We start from the raw sequence: 24980 nt of genomic DNA, 5'->3' as shown, positions 1-24980 counted from the left end.
TCATTTTTCCTACCAAACTGTGGTTTGTCATCGAATGTGTACTCAACTCAAGACATGGTCTTCTGTGGCATAAAGTAACTCCAACAACCAATTTTGTTCTTCCCTCAGAAAGCTTTTCTGTGGTATAAATCAAACCGTCACAGATACCAGTGTGGATGAAGTGGATATGTAAGATTACAGGACTGACATAACTAACGGTCTCTGTTCCTGTATGTTTTCTAAAGACAACATGCAGAGAGGGGCTGGATTCACTCTGCTTCTCTCCACCCTGCACACTTCGATTTCAAAGGCTGAGTGATGCTCCAGCTCCTCCGGCTCCATCATCGCTCTCGGTCACAGGACCGCTAGTTCAGGATGTCTGCCTCCACAGCATGAAGGCTCACACTGACCCCATTTTAAGAACAATTTCATCTCTGGAGCATCTTCCTCTACACACATGAAGACTGTGTCCAGGCACAGTTCAGCAAAGCTGTGCCTTTTGACATGGATATGTCTGCGTCTCATTACAGCAGATTAACAGCCTCCTGTCACAGGTTTAGAAATGCAAAACGGGCCATCTCATATAACGCTGAGCTTCTCCCTGTGGGACGCATTCTTCCTTTAAATGAAATAGAGGACAGCTTGCCTCTCTTCTTGTTCACAGACCACCCAGAAAGAGAACAGATTCAAACAAATAAGACCTCAGATTCTCTCTGAGCACATTTATAAAATCCTTTGATTATAGAATTACCGGCCTTTGATCCTTTTGCAAATGCTTGTAGATGATGTATGAGTAGTATCAATTTAAACCTGTGGTCATGTGTTTAATCTGTAAATATTTGAGGCTTGTTATGCATGTATATTAAGTTATCATACCCTCATTAGATGTTCCTTAAACCCCTCTGATAAAAATAACACATGTAAAGCAGCAATGAGGGATAGTGTGTATCCCCCTGAGGAGCTGGATACCCATTACTGCCCGGAAACCCAGCCTCACATGGATGTTGTTTTATTGTAATGAGATCACACATGTCCTCTGCAATGTCCTGCTAATGAACGGCTTCAGCGGCTACTACTTATATCAGAGTGGCAGGACAACACTCTGCAGATTAGCCTGCAGTGCAGAGTCAAACAGCCAGGGCGGACGAGTGCTCGGCTCTCTGAGGGTCACAGAGGCAGAGAGATGTTTTGTCTTTTAAACTCTTTGTTTGCTTTTTTGATTTAACGTACCAGTACAGCAGCCCACACGAGGAACCGGCACAGGATGTGGACGGTCCTTCTTTTGTAGAAGATGATAATTTTCCCAGCCTGTGGAGAACAAGGTCACAACACGCAGAGTCACCACAGCTCATCATCACACATTTAATGAGAAATACTGTGTAAACACTGTGTATTTGCCCTTGGGTAACCAAATAGGCCTGGGATGTGGGTGTCAATGCCCATGACTTGGCGGTCCCATTTCCCCTGTCCTATTGAGGCAGATGTGGAGTGTAAGTCATCTGCACCATCTGATTAATTTGGTGATGATGAATATGTTTCAGCTGAGGACTTTGGCGTGGATGAACATACAGAGGAGGGCAGCAGACACCTGGCGTCTCGTCTAAGGCCTGCTGACTGACGGGGTCAGAGCAGAGCACCGTAGGGAATAGAGCAATGTGGCTGTTTTTCACAGGGGCAACTTCCCACAACATAAACGGTTACAAGAGACAGAGTTTCAATGTGTTGTCATTAAAGGAGGACAGCTGTGCATTTGAAGCTGGGTGGTAAACAGTATTTTACACAACATTCATTTAAGAACAGAGTCAACTATGTCGTATACTCTAGATTAGCCATGATGAACATTAGCTTTCATCTCAAACTAAAAATAAATGACTGTCATTACAAATCTGTCTCATAGATATTGAGATAAAGGTTAGCAGCACATTTTTTGACCAACTTTCTATCTTTTTATCTGTTTTCTGCATTTCACTGCAAGTCTTTCAATGAAGCTGCACTCAGTTCATCTGTTAATCTCTGTTATTACCAAGCGGCAGCCTCCGGTCTAAAAATATGAGTCCAATGTGGAAGTGCTAAAAACTGCAGTTCGTCGAGGATCCACTTGAAGCTGGCTCCGGAAGAACCAGAAACCACATACACACCAATTCAAAGAAGCGGATCTTTACAGCAGAAATAAACATGTTTACAGTCTGGTACAAAAGACGAGTGTAGTCTGGATAGCTCATTTCTTGATCGGCTCTCACTGTACGGGGGGTGAATTTTTATCTAACCCTGCAATTTCAAAGATATTGAGATTACTAGTCTTCCATTGAGAGTCACAGCTGACTTGATTGACAGGCGGGAACACTGTAGCTGTTGGCGAGGAGGCTCAAACTCCGCCTCTTTACGTCACAATCACTCGACAGCAGCAATATGGCTGCCGCCAACGATTGGCCTCAAAACAGCTCTTCAGAAACAGATGGGTGACGTCACGGATACTACGTCCATATTTATACAGTCTATGGTTATTAACCGTCTTTCTTACTGATCTTCCGGTTGTGTAAGATGCTTGCTTCCGATTGGTCAAAACCAAATGACAGCGGTTAGTAACTTTCACTAACATGATCAACACCAGAGACAAACTGATCACATTTCATGTCAAATCAATCCACAGAAAAGAGTTCAGACACATTTAGCTTCTGCTTGTTGACAACATAGACTGTAAGGTGAGGGGAAACCGTTAGCTTCTGTTAGCATCAAAACAATGTGGCTAAAACGTTAGCTTTGGTTAGCATGCTAAATCAACAGGCTACGGACATTTTCAAGTTGGATCCTGTCCATCAATATGATGAAGGAGCGGGGCAGGTGAGAGAAACTTTAGGTTAGTGATCTCTACAAAGAAAGTTAAACCATGAGCGGTGGTGATGATAGCAGCAGGGTTCAAAGTTGTGACATTAGTTTCTTTTTAAAGGTGTGTGAACCACAGAGCTCAGAGAAGAAGGAGAGCTGAATGAGGACAGTTTCATGTTCAATCCACCACAACAGGCAGAGAAGAATCCATCACCATGGAACGATCACTGACGAGGAATCACTGGGACTATTTTAAAAAACTGTAAACATAAATCATTTAAATCAATGAAATAATCTTTAATCAATGTTTTTTACAACGTGTTTGTATTTTAGGATAATAACCGGCTAATAAGTGGGATTATGTATGGTTAGGTTGGTAGTTATGGGAAATAGAATCTGGACAGGGTGAGACAAGACCCCGACGCAAGCACAAAGAAGGTAAATTAAATTCTGTTATTTTAATTCAGAGATTTATGCATATATCACTTTTTGTTATTAAAAGGAGATCAACGTATAACCTGATCCTTCAGCATTCATATATCATTTTTAACTAAGCTAAACCACCTTTTTTTTTAAGTGATATTTTTTGGGCTTTTACACCTTTATTTTATAGAGGAGAGGACAGTGGATGTTATAGGAAATTAGGAGAGAGTGGGGGAATAACATGCAGGAGGGAGGCCGCAGGCTGGATTCAAACTCGGGTCATCCGCTATATGGGCGTGCAACTTAACCTTTAGGGTAAGTCAGTGCCCTAAACCACCCTTTTAAACAAGTCTTGAATTGAACAGGAGAAAAAAAAAGATCCATTAAGCTTACCTGCATCCCCAAGAATCCCATGACGATCGAGTTGATTGTACCCAGGACCCCCTCTGGGTCAAAGGGCTGTGTGGTCAGATACATTTCCTGCACAGGGCAACATAAGAAAAAGAACAAAGAAGGTTATTTAAACATATTTAATCTCACAGGTACGGTGGCTGGTGAGTGCAACACAAATTTACAAAACATGAAACATGTTTACAAAGTTGGAGACAAATTTACATCTTGGAATTTTTTTTTGCATTTTATAAAACTAAATGATATTAAACACTTTTACCAAGAACAAAACACATTTACATTTAAGAATAAAAAAGGTACAAAATACGAAACACTTTTACAAGCGTTGAGACAATTTTACAAGCGACAGACTTAAAAACTCTAAAGACCATCCACACAAACTGCAAAACTGTGTTAACTGGCTCAGATGGGTTCCACGAAACGAGCAAAACCTTGTTTGGTCGGCATAAACTCTGGGTTACACCACTCCATTTCTCTCGGCCAAAACAAACTGCTCACTTGATCACTTCTGGATCACCTCAAGTATTTGGTACTTTCCTTTTCCATTAGAATCTGTTGTTTGTAATTTTGTTTCAGGTAAGAGGTAAAAATGTTTAATCATAAAATGCACATTTGTCTTCAACTTTGTAAACGTGTTTCATCCTTTCAAAATTTGGATTGCACTTCCCAGCCACCATACCCAGACAGGCTTTTATGATAGATGTATGAAATGACAAATCTTACTTTGCATGTTGGGTATCTGTACATATTATCACCAAACATCCATCTATCGATGTAACCCGCTGCGCCTCCTGTGCAGTTTGGGTAAAGACCATTATCACCAATTCCACCAGCTCCCAGATACCCTCTGACAACAAAGAAATAATATGATTAAATCAAAAGAAGTGAACATGTTTGTTACAGATGTTGCAGGTTACAGGGATACAGAGCGTTGAAGGTGAACAGGAACATGAGAAAGATTTAACCAATGAATGCTCATCACTGATATCTGATGGCAAAGATCCCCACTTGTTTTTAAGCTTTGTGAGGGATCTGGGTTGACAACACATTCTCATCTCATATCAAAAACTATAAAAACAGATCATACCATGTTTAGAAAAGGAGCAAAGACAGTTTTACTTTCATTACTATCTGAATTTTTAATATTTAGCACCAGTTAGGTTCAAAGAAAAGGAAAATTAAAAACAAAAGCAGCACCAAGCAGAAGACACAGAGCGAGGAAGATGGATCTTCTGTCTCCCTCCTCCTCTTATTGCACATGACAGACTGAGATTGGGTAATTATTCCCCTCTGAAGCATCCACCTCATGCTCATAAATCATGATGGTTCATAACATCAGCAAAACACAAGGTGCACACATACACCTCTGCTGCACCCCAGCAGCCCACAATGAGATCACCTCAGCATGGAGAAACGGACTGCTTATGAATACACTGAACCAAGGAGTAGATCAGACTCACTGACATGACAGGAGTCCTGTTGGACTTACGTTGGGCAGCTGGGCACAGGCATTAGCAGAGTGATGCACAGCCACAGAGTCTCCAGCACGATGATAATCAGCCACTGCTGCCAATAAAGGACAACATCCTGCACAGGGTTCCACCAGTGATGCTGCAGTACACACATTTTGTTATCATGAAGTAAGGGAGGTACAAAACAACAACTTTCTTTTGACTTTTTCTGAACACAAAGATGAGTGGTGTATCTGGCCGGCTCCCACTAATGAGAATAACAGCACTGTAAAAATAGAAACAGGAATTGACTACGCAAGCTAGCTTCTTATAAAAGTATGCATCAGGCTGGACGTCTTTAATTTGTTTTCCTTAGTAACAATTCACTAAAGTAAACTCAACGAAGCCGCTCACTTCTCTCAGAGGGATTTCTTTCTGGCCCCAGAAAGTCTGCAGGAGAGACAGAGCAAAGTAAGTAAAGCCCAGACGCTGCAGCACTCCAGGGACTCTCAGCCAGGACAGGGAAACTGGAACACAGTCAAAAACAAAAAGCATGAGCCCTCATATGAGTCTGGAAACTTAGTTATGATTATCATCTCTCACTGCTTTTAAATCTATTCAAAAACATTGTTTTAAAAAAGAAAGCTCTGATCTGGATCGTCTATTCATGATTTTGTTTTTAATTTTCTGTAATTTGCATTATTATTATTGTGATTATTGTGATTATTGTGATTATTATTGTGATTATTATTATTATTATTATTATTATTATTATTATTATTATTGTTTGTACTATTCCTCTTATTGTTTTATTATCACAATTATTATTTTTATTATAATGATATCTATTTTTGTGTATTATTATTTTGTTATTTATTGCCATTCATATTATTATTCAAATTGTATTTTATTGTCATTACCATTATTATTGCTTTTATTATTATTATTATTATTATTATTATTATTATTATTATTATTATTATTATTATTATTATTATTATTATTATTATTATTATTATCATTTGTATTGTTATTATTATTATTGTTATCATTATTATACTTATAATTTCTATTATTGTTAATATTATTTTAAAATTATGCTTATTGTTATTACTGCTATTATTGTTATTTATATGATCATTATTATTTTTATTGGTAGTAGTAGTAGTAGTAGTAGTAGAAGTAGCAGTGTAGTAGTAGTAGTAGTACTGTAGTAGAAGTAGTAGTAGTAGTAGTAAAGTGGTAGTAGTAGTAGTAGTAAAGTAGTAGTAGTACTGTAGTAGTAATAGTAGTAGTAGTACTTTAGTAGTAGTAGTAGTTCTGTAGTAGTAGTAGTACTTTAGTAGTAGTAGTAGTAGTAGTAGTAGTATAGTAGTAGTAGTACTGTAGTAGAAGTAGTAGTAGTAGTAGTAGTAATAGTAGTAGTAGTGTAGTAGTAGTAGTAGTAGTAGTAGTAATAGTAGTAGTAGTAGTAGTAGTAGTAGTAGTAAAACTAATAGTTGTTGTAGCAATAGAAGTAGCAGTAGTAGTGTAGTAGTAGTAGTAGTAGTAGAAGTAGTAGTAGTAGTAGTAGTAGTAGTAGTAGTGTTATGATGATGATGATGAGGATGATGATGAGGATGAAGATGAGCATGTACAGGAAGTGTTAGATAGTGCAGCAGTATTTCTGCGGTCTGTTGCACATGGTACAGCAGGAAACTGATCCTATGAATCATGATAACATCGTCTCCATCACCATCACCGCTGAAACAGGATGATCGTCAGCAGGACACTTGGGGAAATGGTCTCAGCCTTGAGGAGATGGACTTGACAGGAATGTGGGAAGCTAATCAAAGGTTCTCACTTATCTCTTTGCCTCAACAAGGAAAGGATTGACTTGTGGTTGAGGGGTTGATAGTAATCTACACATTAGTTAATTGAAAACCTCTTTGCTGAACAAAGTGACGTAAAAAACAGCATAACCCCCATAATTGATCCTAACAAATCAAATCAGCGGCAGAACTAAAAGGAAAGGAAGCTCTTACTAATGACACGCTCATTAAATCACAGGTTACATCCCCTCAAAGATAAAACACTGCTTCTGTTCTCCCCAAATATGTTGAGGTCTACTGTGGAGGTGAACGATTAAAGATGAACTGTAAGTAGTTTCTGATCTATAGGTATTTTGAGAAGAGCTGATTCCTTGTTGATGTTTTATAAGATTGCATAAGTATGTTCCCTGCTGCATGTCGTCCCTTGTATGGACACTTTCAGGGATGGATTAGTTAACACAATAATTCCATGGGCATGGTGAGCAGAGCTGAATAAAGCAGGTCAGAGATAGACATTGAAAACATATTCTTACCATAAGCAAAACAATATCTTGATTTCAAGGTGTCCTAAATCCAAATAAAAACCCACAAGTCCTAATGCCCTTCATTCCAGTGAGTCTAATTATTGCAGCTTTTATTTGAAATAAATCACAACTGATGTGTGATGTTAACACCTTTTCTCTCCTGTCTGACATTGAAACCATTTAACTTATTGAGCTGATATCATCCCATTCCACAGTTGAATTTATTTTTCTGACAGACATGCCAAGGACATCCCAGGAAACAGAGGGCAAAGCTGCAGTTTATGGTTAAAGTCTGTGTGACGCTATGATCAGCTCTCGCAGCAGCCTCAACAGCAGCTGCGTGGGACCAAAGGGTGTAACCCTATCTGTAATCATCCATTATGTCCCGGTTGTTTTTGCTTTATCTGCTCTGTTAAACGTCCCCTGGTGCTGGGTTTTGAGACTGCAGAAACAATAATGATATTTTTGTTAACCCAGTTATGCAGACATCCACCCAGGAAAGTCCATTAGCTGTGGGGATGGCTGATGTGTGGAAGGCGCCCACAGCATCCCCAGGTGGATAGTGAAGCAGGGTTTTTTGCTTTTTAGCAAGCTTCTCCTCATTTAACCCTAAGAGCCCTGCAGCCCTGCAGCTTCTATCAAAACTCTGTGTGATTGTCTCTTGACTTTTAGTGTTCTTGAAACTGAAGTGATCAAACCAGGGGCTGAGGATTAATTCCTGCTTGTATGAAATTAAGGCAGTTGCTTACAATTATTTAGTCATTTTAAGTATATTATCACTTCTTTGGTCAATGAAATATTAAAAACTGTGAAAATGCTGATGACTACTTTATGGACTCTAAAACTAATAAGACTAAAAGCTGTTCAGTTGTGTAAGAAAAGGTAACATTCATACTTTAAGGCTGGGGTTGGTAATCAGATTTAGATACACTTACTGTTCTACTGGTTAAAATGATCTTTCTGTCCTGATGGCAATCAATACATAATGTGTTCTTTAAAAAGAGGTAAGAAAAGCTGCTATCTACAGCCAGAGTAACCCTGGGAAAACACCAACCAATCCCTGCCATCAGGAGCCAAATGATGAAACCAATCAAATCCCTTAGTCTGAGTTCTGAGGAAATGCTACATTCAAATTCATGCTAGTTTTCAGTGACTACCAACCCTAGCTTTAATCAAATCATAAAATGTATTTTAATTAATGTTTTAAACCAGGGGTTCCCAAACTTTTCATCCTGCGACCCCCAAAACACAAGTGCCAAAGACTCACGACCCCCACTGTCCCTCAAAGTGTTTTAATGTGGCTGCATTTAGCAGGTCTGCAGAAAATTAACCTACCTCTATGAGAGTGTCATGTACTGTAGGTATCTTTTTGCCAGATGACTATCATATAGTCATCTGGCAAAAAGAAAGGCAGAAAAGTCATCATGTTTTCTATTTTCAAGGTTTTATTTCAAGTTAAGCTTCTATTTTTGTTGATATTTTTTACTATAACGGGTAAAATGTACTTTAAAGGTGACATCACGCTTTTTTCATCAATATATATTGGTCTAAGAGGTCCCCAAAACAAGTCTTTAAAGTTTATGCTCAAAAAAACACTTTGAAATCAGATTTTGGTCTACCTGAAGAACCCTCTTCTTCAGTCCTCCTCAGAACACTCTGTTTTCTCTCTGACCACGCCCCCTCAGGAAGTGGATGTGCCTCGGCTGTCCAGCACGTTGATCTAATGTTTACATGTTGGCTGAATATACACGGCTGCTCAGAGATCACGTTACTTCAACCCTCTGAATCTGATCCAGAATCTGATCCTGACGGAGAGGCGCCTGTAGCAGGACCTTTCTGAAGGATTGGTCACAGATTTAGTGTTTCTTGTTGTTTTATTTATCAGTATGTCGATGTGTGTCTTGGTACACAGCTACAAACATGTAGCTATGTGGCTATGCTAACTAGCGCTAGCACTTATCCATGATAAATAAAAATCATCCACTAGATCTTCAAATCTGCAGACGTGGGGAGTAAAACCGACCTCTAACAGAAAAGGCAGCCGGACCTTTCTGAAGGATTGGTCACAGATTCTGTGTTTCTTGTTGTTTTATTTGTCAGTATGTAGACATGTGTCTTGGTACACAGCTACAGCTACGACATGTAGCTATGTAGCTATGCTAATTAGTGCTAGCACTTATCCATGACAAATAAAAATCATTCACTAGATCTTCAAATCTGCAGACGTGGGGAGTAAAACCGACCTTTGTGTTTATTAAGACAGCCTACAACTTGCATGCATCCCTCCTAAGCTCCTTGTTAGCACACGTGTGCAGGGAATGAAAAACGGAGGAGGGGATTCAGTATTATTTTATACAGTCTATGGGCTGAACAAGCTCCGAGCTCTGACTCCGTGACAGACCGGATATTGTTGTTACGTAACAAAAACACGGAAGTCTGAAACGGCTCGTTTCACACACATTTACAGAAAGGTGGAGAAATCAGAACAGGGGCAGAATGGATTTTTTTCATTCTCGGGGGGTTTGTAGACATGCCAGGGACACATATTTCAGGTAGAGAACCATTAAAAAGTCCATTTTGCATGATATGTCACCTTTAAGAAAACAAAACATTCCAGAAGACACCTCATGACCCCCCATTTGTGTCTTGTGACCCCCCCAGGGAGTCCCGACCCCCACTTTGGGAACTGCTGATTTAAATGACTTAAATATTTTGTTTAATATTCTTGGATTATTTTCTGTAAATATTGATTATTAACCAACATTATATTGGAATAATCCTAAAAAAAAGTGTTACACCCTCTATTCATATTAATATCAGAAAAACCCTTTTACAGTCTCCATTAGGGATCATTATAAGTGTACTACATGTAATGAGTGAACATTATACTAGACCTGTTTCCAATGTATGTTTCAGTGTATAACAAACAAGCTAAACCAGGCCCTACATTTGTATCATTAACAATCCTGTGCTACATATTTGCTCTCACGTGGTCCGTCTCTTGGAGAGTAGTTCAGGAAGCAGAAGCCCAGCAGCAGGAGGACCACGGTTCTCCAGGTGATTTTGCGCAGCAGCTGTATCCGACTCACTCCTTTCCTCTGCATGGATGCAAAAGCTAACACGACTGAGGTTCCAATAATGAACACGAACCTGGAAGAAAACACAACATTGCACTTTAGAAACACACACAGTACCAGTCAAATGTTTGGAAACACCTTCTCATTCAAGGGTTTGTATTTATTGTAATGATTGTAAACTCTGTAGATTAATACTGAAGGCATCGAAACTATGAAAGAACATATATTGAATTATTGAATGAACCAAAAAGTGTTAAACAAAGCAGAATATGTTTTAGATTTTAGATTCTGTAAAGTAGCCCCCTTTTTCCTTCATGACAGCTTTGCACACTCTTGGTATTCTCTCAGTCTGCTTCATGAAGTGGTCTCCTGGAATGGTTTCTAATGAACATGAGCCTTGTCAAGAGTTCATTTGTAGAATGACTTGCCTTCTTAATGTGTTTGAGACCATCAGTTGTGTTGTTCAGAGGTAGGGTTAGTACACAATGGATAGCCCTATTTGACTACTGTTGTAATCCAGATTATGGCAGAACCAGATTATATCATAGTTTTGATGTCTTCAGTATTAATCTACCATGTTGAAAATAATTAAAATAAATAAAAACCATTGAATGAGAAGGTGTGTCCAAACTTGTGACTGGTAGTGTATGTGTACATATAAAGGTTATTAGAGGAATGAGATGTTACAGAGTAACAAACCTACCATGGCATGACGAGATCTGCTACAGTTAGACCTGCAACCAATCCACAGACATTCATTCATATCAGTAAACAGATACTTGAATTTGATGTCACTTTTATAATCTTTAAAATCCTGAAGGACTTTAAGTGTAATTAAAAACAATCAGTGAGGCCTTTGTCATTAAGCTCTCATTTAAAAGTGGGTGTTATGTTAATATCTGTACTCCTGTGTCATAGTTTCCTGCAGCAAAACTAAGATGATTCATACCCTGCCAGGAATCAATACACCCTTATGGCAAAGACATTTTAATTCAGAACACCATAAACAGAGGATTAATTAAATAAAAGTGATGGTGATATTTGTTTTCAGGTCCAGAGGTGCATCACTGCAGGGAACTCAAGAGTTACTGCTGCTGACTCTTTCCTCCTCACTTCCTCTTACTCTCCCAGAAGAGCAGCAGAGCAACACTCATCCCACATTCTTCTTGTCTCATTTCTGATTGGTAATTCAAGAAAAAAGGGGTAAATGTGCTTCAGATTTGTGTCATACTTTACCATTCCATGGTGCATGTTGAAGGAACCAGTAACCTCCTCCACCGTAGTTCACAAAAACCATCACCGTCAGAGAAAACCTACAAGAACAGTACGAGTGCTGCACAGTGAGGTGAAATAAGTTCAAACACAAAGAACATAAAATGCTGTCAGAAAAAAAAATTGAATAGAATAAAAGAATCAGAATAAAACAAATAAAACACTTCTAAAAAATAGTTCAAAACACAAAATAGTAAAAAATTAATAAAAACACTGTAAGAGCAAATCAAAATCCAATGAAATAACAGACAGAGACAGAGACCACACAACTCTCATGCTGGAAGCCAAGGAGTTAAAATACCTTTTAAGACAGGATTTAAAAGTCGGTGACAATCTAACAGGGGAGCAGCTCGTTCCACAGTTTGGGGGCCACTGCTGAGAAGGCATAGCCACCCCTGGTTATCAGCCTGGCCTTAGGGACCACAAGAAGCTGCTGACCAGTAGACCTCAAAGACCTTATGGGAGTGTAGCTTTGCAGGAGGTTGGAAACATACTGTGGATCTACTCCATTTAAAGATTTAAAAACAAACAATAAAATCTTAAATCCTAAAATGAACAGGGAGCCAGTGGAGGGAGGCGAGGATGGGGGTAATGTGTTCTCGCTTACGAGTGCCATGTAAAACACTGAGCAACACAACAAGTTGAATTATTACTGAGAAGGGTGAATACTGAGACATTAGAGGAAATGGTGAACTGTTTTTCAGCTGCTTTAGCTCTTACAATAAACTAAATTCATGATCAAATGTTTTCAGTGTTTTCTCACCAAATTTAACAAATATGGCCCAAGATTAAGTTCTCAGTGAGATTTAAAGACGCCCAAAGAGGGACATTTTGCTCTGTCACACTCCAAATGCAAGGTAATGCAATCTTAGCTTTATGAATCACTCTGTAAATGAACACTTGTCCTCTGGATCTCCTCGAGCAGGAGTGCTGACTCAAGACTTTGCATCTAATATATGATACACTTTATGCTTTAGCCGCGGCCAAGGCTGATGAAATACTACGGCGCATGTGATCGAGTGCTCCTCTGGATCGGACACTGGAGGAAAAGGGGTGTTTGCTTTGCATGTCAGGAAATGGGCAGGGACCATTACACAGTGTAATGCTAGCATGCAGAGGTTTGTTTCACAATCCCAAATACTTCAATTTATGCTTTTATAATCACGTTTTATTGAATAAAAAAACAATGAAATGTATAACGTTGAAGTGTCTATAGGAGTCATGAGTCGATTGGGACAACATTCAGGAAGAAGACAGTCTGATAAGGTGCACTGTACCCTGTGCTTCCTCTTGTTTTTCTGCCAAGACTCAATTAAGAGGTGCACCAGAGCCATTACTTCTCCTTTAGCCCAAACCTGCTGATACAAGATTTAATCGGACACTATCATCTCAAAGGGCTTTTAAGTAGAGTAAACCCTGCTGCCCCTGTCTCTCTGCTCTCCCCTCTCTCTCCCTCCCTCCCTCCCTCTCTCTCTCTCTCTCTCACACACACACACACACACACACACACACACACACACACACACACACACACACACACACACACACACACACACACACACACATCTACGCACACTAACCCTTACTAATTTTGAGGAACACGTCCATTAGTTGCCATAGTCACAAAGACAGAGGTTAAGTCAGTAGCCAGATGAGACCTGGTGAAGATCATTGAATCATAGGGGCTTACGTGGTCTCTTATTGGCCCATTGATTTGATATTAAACCAACCTTGGTGTTTTATTGTTTATGTAAGCACCATTAGGCAGACTACATTACAAAAACAAACACAGGCTGCACTACTAATTAGGATTAAAGGGAAGTATAAGTGCTTAACAATAAGATGTTGTTTTTTTTTGTTAAAAACGAATCAATAGAAGATGATGCAAAAGTTGAATCACCACAGGAGAGTAACTCTCAAACAGTCACTGAGCAGGCAGAGTTTCCAGTCATGGTGAATAACGACTGCAGCAGCAGACACGCCAAGGTTCTTTATTGTGGCCAAAATTCAGAGCGATGTGAAAGAGAATGGGACGAGTTAGTGCTAAAGGAAATCCACAATCCAGTCAGTTGTCTTGCTGTAATGGTTGTTCACTCAGTGGTCAGGCACTACTAAGGTGAGATTTTCAGCTGTAAGGAAACTGGTGACAGGCTTTTAGCATTGTGGCTCAAGATTAAAATCCGAATGCTTTTAGAAAAATTAATGCACAACAAAAGCTGAGTGTTCCCTGTATATCATGTCAGTGGAGCCTGAGCAATGATCAGAAAAACCTTTCAGCCCAGAGGAAAAGCAATATGCCGTCAGAAATGTCTCAGCATTTATAGCAGATGACTGATGCGTCTGGTCTCGAGAAAGTTGTTACATATCAGGAGTATGGATCATAAACCACAGGACGGAGGAGGCACAGGCCGCATTGATCATGACTGCTGAGTCATAGATTGATTTAGTGTGAGATTTCCTAGTTTAACCGTTGAGGACATCAATGTACAGCAAGTATCCGTAATCTAAGAGTGACATTTTATTTCCTGAATCATCAACCCCATGTCTTTTTTTTAACATGTTAATCACCTCTGTTGTTGTTTATCTGACTTTATGGTTTTATAATTGTAGCATTTGAGTTTTGTTTCAAAAGTAAAGTGCATCATGAATACTGATTTATGATTATTATTACAATGATAATTATGATGAACATTATCATGATGATGATGATGATTATTATTACTATCATTATTATCATCATTATCATCATCATCATCATCATCATCATCATCATCATCATCATCATATTATTATTATTATTATTAATTTTATTATTATTATTATTAGTAGTAGTAGTAGTAGTAGTATTATACGTTTGATGTTATTATTCTAATTATTGTCTGTATTATTGTTTTCATTATTATTATTGTATTATTATGAACTTTATTATTTTATGTGTGTTATTGTTATTATTATAATTATTACTATTATTATTATCATTGTTGTTTCTGTATTATTATTATGACCATTATTTTTGATGTATGTTTTTTATTATCATCGTTACTCTTCTTCTTCTTCTTCTTCTTCTTCTTCTTCTTCTTCTTCTTATACTGTATGTATATATATATATACATATATATATATATATATATATAGACATACAGTATATATCTTATATTTTGTATCATATTTTATCATATTCTAAATATATATAAATATATATTAACATTTTTAATATTTGTAGTTAATATTTATTGTTGCAATTATTATTATCATTATTATTATTATTATTATTATTATTATTATTATTATTATTATTATTATTATTATTATTATTATCATTATTATTTTATTATTAATATGACTGACAAAAAACGAAAACTCATCTGAAATGCATGCTATCCTTAAACTTTAGCATTTTCTGCTGAAGATGACGTCTACATAACAATTTATTTCCCTTAATCACATAGGATTACGTCATGTTTTGAATCCACACTGGTTTCAAATGGCTATTTATCCAAAAGGAAGATGCCAATCATCTCCTGGATGCTGCCTTTGTGCCACTGCTACATCTCGCTTTCCATTCTGGCAGGAGATCTATGGCTGTGTGGATGTGTGCTGATATGTTGAAGGTATTATTACATCAATTATTTGGTTAGGGGGAGGTCAAAGCCACATCAGCATCCTGTTTCCAGTGAGGCATGCTTTGTGTCTACCCCTCGGCCACAATTAAGGGTAGCAGGGAGCCCAGATTCAATCAAACACATCAGTCTTGTCCCATAGAAAGGCACTGTTCCAAACCCACGGTGCACTGATATCAGAAATCATGCCCAAAGCTATACTGCCTGATAACAAAAGCCTGAGGGAGTGGGTAGCCCGACTCTAACCCCTGTAATGATTTATTATGTTGGGGCTGTAGATCTTAATCATGCCTCAGACTGCTCTAAAAGAATTAACATGTGACGGAGCCACACGTGGTGACAGACTTATTAACTGTGTAGTTGTTGATGCTGTACATACCCTCGGAAAGTGTCCAGAGAGCACAGACGTTTTGGTTTAGCATTAGAAGTGTTGTGCTCAGCGTCCAAAGCTTCAACCTGTGGAGACAATCAGGAGATAGACAAAGACACAAAGTTAGAACTTTGGCTTTCAGTAGTCCCACTAAATATTATGGATATGAGAAGTAGACACATCAGTGAAATCACTCATCAGTTTTAAACTTCCTTCAATTTGTACTTGTTCATGTAACTAAGATCATTTTTATTAACATGCAGACGGAATGTTGAAGGAAGGGGGGGAGTTGAGCCAATCTGTGAAACTTAACATTGAAAGTTTTTGCTTTGTAAAAAAGATAACATATTTGTACACCAGCAGAACCTTGCACAAAACATGAGTAGTTCACCCTGTAACCATTGTAGATATAAATAAAATACATGTTCGGTTTAAAAATGATTGTAATGTTCAAGGTGGACCGTTTGTAAGATGCTGGGAGCCACCTAAGTTGTCTTCCTTTGTGTGTCGTAATCAACCATATATGTACAGGAATCTAAAGGACCTAACATCCTCTGTTTGTCTTTACTCTGAGCACTTGATCAGTTACATGTAAATGTCCAGCCATTCCACCCGTCCAATCATCCGTCCACTGAGCGAAACGGTCGGCCAGTCTGTGTTAACTTATTCAATTAACAGGAAGTGACCTCACATAATCAGAGAGGCCCGTGTTAACTTTCCCATTATAGAAAAAAACAACAATTTGTTGGCCCGTGCTTGTTAATGGGCAAAAAATAACAATAGTAGAATAGTAGTGAAGAATAGGAAAACAATTCTAGGGTCTATTGGGAGCACTGTTGTTGTCATTAATGGAGGTTTACAGAACTTTCTTTCACAAAGTTAACTAATGCTGAATATCCTCCAGCTTTCGTAGAGTCAGCTACGTGCATTCATTACTGTTATAAATTGCCAAAAATGAAAATACTAAACATCAAAGAGACATCAGCAGAAATCTGGACTCCATGTTACCATGAGGTGGAAATGTGTTGCAAGTTTGTGCTTCTGGGACAGAGTCAGGTCAAAAACAAAGACAACTTTCCTCTGACTTCTCTGTCCGAAACATATCACAGTGTATCTGAACATTCAGAAGATATGTGGCCACATTTAATTTAGCTGACTATCAATTTTGGTGGAAAATAGTTTGTAATAAGTGACCCGCTTGTCCTCTGAAGGTATTGGGCTGCGACAAACTCCTTATAACACTGACAAAGAGTATGATAGTGAATGCACTGCCTTAAAAAACAGCATGTAGGCTTTACAGGTTTGGGTTTCTTTGCAAAGCAGGACGATTTCTATGAAGACTTGCAAAGCTCTGTCTGTTTTACATGAGGGCAATTTCTATGGAACCAAAAAGGAATCACTGTTAGCTGGTTAGTGTAGTAAGGTTGGAGCACCAAGAGTTCTTCACAAGGTTTCAGAAAAGATCACGGTTTATTCAATTTAATTTTCTATTGGCTTCTTTATGACATTAAATAACAGACTGACCAACATCTAGAAGAATGAAGTTGTTAATCATACTTTAATCCATCTAAATCTCTGTTTATTCCAGCCCAGTCCAGTATGTATTTTGTAGTATTGTGTTATAATGGTCACTTTGAGAAGCTATCTTCAATCAATACAACCAAATCCTAAACTTCTTTTTAGGGATCAAGCACCAAACGGGGGCTTTTCCTGTTTATTTACAGCTACAGTCTTTGTCTCTTTGTTTATTCTGAGAGCTTTAAGGTTAAGGGTTTGCTAGCTTGTTGACAGCAAAGGGCATCAGCCTATGTAAAAAGCCTTGTTTTGGGTAACCCAATGCTCTTACTGAACAGTGTTTAGCTTGTGTCACTGGTTATCAGTATGATTGTTTTTTTTTTTTTTTTTTTTACCTCTTTATACCTCTCGCAGTTGCCCAAAGTTGATTGAAATTCTTGCATATCAAAGTGGCAATGATAATCACTTTTATAATTTCTGTGCATTAGCAGTAAGATTACATTTTAGACAAGATCACATCAGATCAGACAACATAAGTTGATGAAATTATATCTTATCTAAAATCTTACTGCTAATAAGCAGAAATGATAAAAGTGCTAATCATCACCGCCACTTTGATAAGGAAGTGACTAATAATGATTGTGTTATGATGACAGTTATCTCCATTACAGCGTTGACATAATAGTTTGCACTCTATGTTCAGCACAGGTTGAAACAGAGGAAAGGATTTAAACAAAAGGGAACACTAGCATCAACCATTAAGTGAAATAAAAACTTGTTTGAAAAATGTTCTATAATTTTTTCTAAGAATAAAAAACGTTGACAAAACAAGCTGCATGGGTCAAATGCCTCTGAATGATGTTGAGCCTCTATCTGCCTGGGTCAACTTATGTGCTGTGCTGTAGTGGCGCCTACACTTCCTTTCCTCTGTGAACGCAGCAGAGAAACGACTCTGGCCTGCTGCCCTCTCAGTTGGATTAGCCTGACTCACTGGCCTCTGTACAAGAGTTTAAAGAGCCAGATCAGGAAGACACCAGGACTAATACGTTATGATGGATCTGCATGCCATCCAGACAGCATATGGAAGACAAAGACATGTTGCTGGAAACACTGAGAGGGGCCATTCATGCTCACCAAAAATACGCAGCAACTCCTGCCACACAGCAAGATTAATGGACTGATACAAGGCTCTGCTGCTTCCACGTGAGTCTTCTGTACAATTGGCTCTGCTAACATTTATATCAATCATTCCATTACTGTCTCCCAAACGGCTTGATGACCCAAGTCTCAGAGCTACTCTGGTACACAACTCTAAAGATAGTCAGAGAAAACTATGAGAGGAAATGATTGGATCACAACAAGGCGGACTGCTGCTCACAATGAATGAATAAACACATAAAGAAATAAGGTAATTAGTTAGTTTACAGGAAAAAAATAAATATATAAGTTACAAATAAAGAAACAAATACATTAATTAAATTAAATAAATATATATGCAAAATAAATGAATAAACACATAAATAAATAGATAAATAAACAAATAAATAAGTTAACTAATTAATTAATTAAAGATAAAAATTAAATAAGTAATCTAATACAGAAATTAACAAATAAACAAATTAATAAATAAGTAAAATTAAATTAAATCAAATAAGTTAACAAATACATAAATAAGTCAATATATTAATAAATACATATATAAATACAAAATTAAAATAAAATAAATACGACAATAAATAAAGGAACTAATAGATGAATAAATGAATAAATAAAATAAATAAATATGCCAAATAAATAAAAACACAAATAGAAAGATAAATAAAATAATAAATAAAGTAATAAATAAATAAAACATAAAAAATAATGTAATACATACATATACAAACAAACCAATTAATTAATTTAATAGATACAATTTAATTAAATAAGTATTTCATACATACAAGACAAAATAAAAAATATGATTTTTTTTAACAAACATGACACCATACAAAGGTATATAAAGGTTTCAATCTCCACACATCAATGATGAACAGTAGCACAAGTTTCACCCTCTTTCATCCTGAACAAACTGAGAACTTTTAAACGCTGATGAAGCTTGGACTTGAAAGCTTATTTCAAAGTTAAATTAATTTGGCTTTTTATGATTGATCTGAATCGTAGAAACCAATTTATTCTCTTTTTTTATACTGAATTTATTAACGCAATGATGAAGAATGTTATTACTCACATTATCCAATGGGTACTGTGGGTCTTGGCAGCAAATGGTCTTAACACATTTTGATGTACAACCCCTTCTGTAAATTAGAGAGCAAGTATTAATCTTCAGGGTTATGATGGAAAAGTAATCAGTGCAGTTTGGTGTTTTCATTGTGGATAATGAAATAAAAACATAGAGTACCTGTAGATGTAGGGGGCCCCGGCGAATAATAGGGCTATTATTGCCAGTACAAGAGCAGCCACCAGGAGAGCTACAACAAGAACACATTAACAAATGTACAGCTTGTTAACAAATGTGCAACAGGCTAATGTCGGCTCCCCATAAAATCTAGACTAGAATTAAAAAATCCTTCTTCTGACTTACAAAGCTCCTAATGGTCAGACACCTTTGTATCTTAAAGAGCTCATAGTGCCCTATTACCCCTCTAGAACACTACGCTCCCAACATGCAGGTCTGCTCATCGCCGTTATCCGGCCCCTCTCCTTTGGAATCATCTACCAGTCCTGGTCCAGGACTCAAGGAAGCAGACACCCTCTCTACTTTTAAGAGCAGGCTTCAAACTTTCCTTTTTGATCAAGCTTATAGTTAGAGCTGGATCAGGCTTGGACCAGCTCTTAGTTATGCTGCTATAGGCTTAGACAATAGGGGACTGTCACAGTTTCCCTCTCTCTCCTCTCTCTGCCTATCTCTTACTTTGACTCTTCCTGTCCCATTAAAGTTACTAACCATAGACCTTTCTGGAGTCCCTGAGCTCCCTTGTCTCGTAGGTTCCTCTGGATCTCTGCTTCTGTGGATGTTCCAGACTCCAGCTGCTACGACTACTACTATCTGTCTCACCACTATTATCTCTCTCTCTCTCTCTTCACCTCCCTCTTTCCCTTTCTCCAACACAGTCTCAGCAGATGTGTGTGAGTCTGGTCCTGCTGGAGGTTTCTGCCTGTTAAAGGAAGTTTGTCCTTGCCACTGTAACTTGCTAAATGCTGCAAAGTGCTCTGCTCATGGTGGATTAAGATGAGATCAGACTGAGTCCTGTCTGTAAGATGGGACTGGATCTGATCCTGTCTTGATGTTGGGTCTTTGTTAATAATAGAACATAGAGTACGGTCTAGACCTGCTCTGTTTGGAAAGAGTCTGAGGAGAACATTTGTTGGGATTGATTGATTGAAAGGTATTAATATTAGATTAAGAAAAATACTTTTGGTAAGCATAATGTTTTAAGGTGTGTTGCATTAATATATGCATCACGATCACTCAGCTTTGTCCACTGTGGAAACAAAATGAACAAACATAGAGAGATCACACAGTGCATCTAACACAGATACAATGTTCTTCCTCTACTGCTCTTTCTCTTGGTGAAGGTTAATTTGAATTAAATTCTGCATATGCTGTACCATGAAATAACAACTGGTCCCAGGTCGATACATAAGCTCTGTGATTATTTCATGGTAAATAAATCTGTACGATCGCCAATTTGTGAAGCTAATGGCTACTTGGCCTTAAAGCCTGATCTCCACTATAATCTCAAATATTGCTAAGTAGAGGGTACATTATGGAGAGTGATGCTTTTAAAATCCCATTACGCTGTAATCCTTCCACGCTACCTAATGTATTATCACAATCCTCCATGCGGGGAGCCAGGCCTTCAAAACAATCAGAAAGGCTTTTTTGGAACCCTTTTCAAAGAAAGCATGCCTCATTTAATCAATACTCATCCCAGGAGATGGATGAGGAATACTGCTCAGGAGATGCAAACGAGACAAGAGACTCTCCTGTTTTACCAACTTAATGACATGTAGAGATTCAAAGGCTTGTTCCTTCACTGTTTCTCACCAAAGCAACCTCACCACTTTGATGAAACTATTAAACTATGTCTTAAATGTGATGATCCCGGGTCTTGCACTTACGCAGGTGTGCATTGTTTGGTGTTTTATCCACAGTATGAGAGCAGCTTGGATTACTGGAGGCCTCTGATGACCGAATCCAAACAGTGTAATGACCTCCTTCTCCGTATGTCTGACTCCACCTGCATCAGTAAAGCAAAGCAATGAGACAAACTGTCCATAGAGGTCTATGAAGGTACAAAGTCAGTGGAGCTCCTTTGAATTATCCACTAAGTTACTGTAGAAAGATCTTGCTATCTCTGATGGTTCCATAACAGCTGTGAAGCTCAGGAGCACCACCTAGTGCCCACAAACAAAAAGTGCATCCCATGTCAGGCTTGAGGCTCAAAACCAGTATTGCTCACTTCTATTGATCCACTGTTGGGATGATATACTAGCTATCACTCGGAGTGCTTTTTCAAGGGGAAAAGAAAATCAATGGCAGTTCAGTTTGGTTAGAGACCTCAGCATTGATGTAGGACACAGTGGGCTGGACCTTTTGAGGGGTCAAGAGACAGCACCAGAAGCTTGTGTTGTCCTAACTGAGTCTATTGGGAATCTCACTGAGAGTTGAGATGAACCCTTAATGGAAAATGTTTCATCTGGGAGCCACTGCAGTCCTGCCAGTTCTGATTATTCACATGTAAAGCAACTGTCTCCCAGAGCGAACATCCATAAGGAGGTTTCCTAAAATCAGGTGGCTTTGAGCTTTAACAAGCCTCGTTAATCAATAATGGCATGTCAAGTCTCATTAACCCCCAAAAGGATCCCGATCAATACAGAGCGAGGTGGTGCAAGGGAGGGTATCATTAAGGTCCAGAAAGCAGGTCAAGATTACCCCCCAGCCCTAAATAATCCTACAGACTGCTGATACAACCATCGGAAGACACCACACTGTTTAATGTCTGCAAAAAAAGCAATACATTACCAAAGGCTGAGTTAATGCAAGCAAACAGGAAATGAACAAATGCTTTTACCTCTGAGGGTGAAAATGATGTTTTTATTTTAAATGAGTTACCTGCAAAGAGTTGTGTTCCTGGTCTGTGAGTCCACTTGTAGTGATAAAGTAAATTTTGTGCTGACGACGGCAGATTCATTACTGTTGCTGGGTTTCACTGAGACCATATGCTGATACACACACTGAGAGAAAAAGACACACAACACAACACAGTCTCAGCAGATGTGTGTCTAACATGAGTCTGGTCCTGCTGGAGGTTTCTGCCTGTTAAAGGAAGTTTGTCCTTAATGGTCAGACACCTTCGTATCTTAAAGAGCCCATAGTGCCCTGTTACCCCTCTAGAACACTACGCTCCCAACATGCAGGCCTGCTCATCGTACCTAAACTCTGTCAATGTAGTATGGGAGGTAGAACCTTCAGTTGTCAGGCCCCTCTCCTTTGGAATCATCTACCAGTCCTGGTCCATGAAGCAGACATCCTCTCTACTTTTAAGAGTAGGCTTCAAACTTTCCTTTTTGATCAAGCTTATAGTTGGAGCTGGATCAGGCTTGGACCAGCTCTTAGTTATGCTGCTATAGGCTCAAACTGACACTCTGGGATCCTGTCTTCCCCTCTCTCTCCTCTCTCTGCCTGTCTCTTACTTTAACTCTTCCTGTCCCATTAAAGTTACTAACCATAGACCTTTTGGAGTCCCTGAGCTCCCTTGTCTCGTAGGTTCCTCTGGATCTCTGCTGCTGTGGACGAGCCAGACTCCAGCTGCTACAACTACTACTATCTGTCTCAACACTATCATCTCTCTCTCTTCATCTCCCTCTATCCCTCTCTCCAACACGGTCTCAGCAGATGTGTGTCGAACATGAGTCTGGTCCTGCTGGAGGTTTCTGCCTGTTAAAGGAAGTTTGTCCTTGCCACTGTAACTTGCTAAATGCTGCAAAGTGCTCTGCTCATGGTGGATTAAGATGAGATCAGACTGAGTCCTGTCTGTAAGATGGCACTGGATCTTATCCTGTCTTGATGTTGGGTCTTTGTTAATAATAGAACATAGAGTACGGTCTAGACCTGCTCTGTTTGGAAAGAGTCTGAGGAGAACATTTATTGTGAATTGACACTATATAAATTAAGATTGATTGATTAACAATCTGTAACATAAGCAGTTTTATGTAACTGGGATCACAATAGATTGAAGAATAACTAGTAAGGGTTAGAAGAACATGTTAATGTCTGATAAATGAAGAGAAACAGAACATCAGCCTTGAACTTTCTCTTTGCTTTGCGGCAACATATTGTGTATTCATGTTGTGTATTCAGTAGGCCCTTCTTAATGCACATCTTATATAAAGTTGAAAAGCACTGACCATATTTACAACAGCACATGCACCTTGCCAAGTAACTTCTTTACTATCTTTACAAGCAGAGACACCAAGATAATCAGATAATCAGATAGAGAGAAGGACGAGCAGTGTCAGTCCATGTTTCTTCACCTTGTAGCAGTAATCTGTCGTGTAGGAGACCAGCACTTCTTCTGTCAGCTGGTTTTGAAACGTCAACAAAGCCTGGTCCATTTTCAGAACGGTCCCTGTATTAAGTCAAAACGTCTCTGATTTACAGCTCACACACAAATCAATAAATATATAAACATGGAGTGATGTATAATTATCAACATCATAACATTGGTTCAATACTATTGATACTTTGTCCCTAGAATACATGTCTATATGCTATAAGTGGGTGATAAAGGAATCTGATTATGATCCTTAGAAATACAATGACTGCTGTTTCATAGGCTCCTGTATCTAGGGTGAATATTTTTGAATGTTATAGATTAAGATTATATTTGTCCATCATGTAGACTACTCACCTGCTTTAAAGTGTCCTCCATGGCTGCTTATAACAAAGATGAATAAAGTGAGACTTGCTTGCAGCAGCCTCCTGGACTTCATGGTGTTGTTTGGAAACAGACACTTTTACAGTTGTCCTTTATAACACTGACGCCGGTATAAAGAGCGGTCAAAGGGCAGCACACACGCTGCAGGGTTGGAGGCAAAAGTGACTTTAAATATGTGAAAAATTAAAATGAATGAAGAGAAGAGGAACTGTGTAGGTTCATAAAACTTGAATAAGCTGGAATAAAAACAATTGAAACATCCACTTAATTAATCCAGTTCAATCTCCGCATTTTGTCAATAAAGCACCAAGTGTTTATTCTTGTTTCCCCATCTAGTCGACTGTTAAAATGCATGTCACATCCTCTCCCTCTCCTCATTTAATTAACTAGTTCATTTCCTGAAGCGCTCGCTGTGACAGAAGAATTCAATGGTTAGATCTCACAGGAGCAGCTCATTAACCTTTGACATGAACTCCAGTCAGCAAAAGGGCAGAGCTTGTTTTGAAATATCTGCTGTCCTGTTGAACAGAGGGATCATTAACGGTGGTGTAGTATTCTGGTGTTTACTTCATGTGGGCAGGAAACATCACATACAATGGTTATTAATAAAGACTGCAGAGGATTTATTTTTCTTCTGTATTTTGAAGTAAAATTTGCAGCTGTAGATTTTGTGTGTAATCCAGCTACAATAGCTAACCTTTGCACAACAGATGATGGTTTATAATTAAACCAGTGCTGACAGGTGGCTCTGAGAGGA

At 38.5% G+C, this 24980-nt stretch overlaps 1 protein-coding gene across 1 annotated transcript in view; it reads right to left on the bottom strand.

The window, feature by feature from the left end:
- si:dkey-192p21.6 (uncharacterized protein LOC565246 homolog) overlaps positions 1–23900 on the bottom strand; it is a 30224-nt gene extending 6324 nt beyond the window's left edge. Inside the window, exons 1-14 of the mRNA XM_034682347.1 lie at positions 23820–23900; positions 22399–22520; positions 21405–21523; positions 19681–19750; positions 19510–19576; positions 15774–15850; positions 11739–11815; positions 11206–11236; positions 10415–10575; positions 5505–5617; positions 5129–5250; positions 4363–4486; positions 3622–3708; positions 1210–1287 (exon numbers count right to left, since the gene is read on the bottom strand). Coding sequence (XP_034538238.1) covers positions 1210–1287; positions 3622–3708; positions 4363–4486; positions 5129–5250; positions 5505–5617; positions 10415–10575; positions 11206–11236; positions 11739–11815; positions 15774–15850; positions 19510–19576; positions 19681–19750; positions 21405–21523; positions 22399–22520; positions 23820–23900 — 1329 coding nt within the window. The remainder of the gene's footprint in view (positions 1–1209; positions 1288–3621; positions 3709–4362; positions 4487–5128; positions 5251–5504; positions 5618–10414; positions 10576–11205; positions 11237–11738; positions 11816–15773; positions 15851–19509; positions 19577–19680; positions 19751–21404; positions 21524–22398; positions 22521–23819) is intronic.
- Between the last annotated feature and the right edge of the window lie 1080 nt (positions 23901–24980).

The sequence above is a fragment of the Notolabrus celidotus genome, chromosome 4, assembly GCF_009762535.1.
Source record: "Notolabrus celidotus isolate fNotCel1 chromosome 4, fNotCel1.pri, whole genome shotgun sequence".
NCBI classification, from domain to species: domain Eukaryota; kingdom Metazoa; phylum Chordata; class Actinopteri; order Labriformes; family Labridae; genus Notolabrus; species Notolabrus celidotus.
The sequence above is the reverse complement of the archived record's forward strand: the minus strand, read 5'-3'. Positions and strand labels throughout refer to the sequence as shown.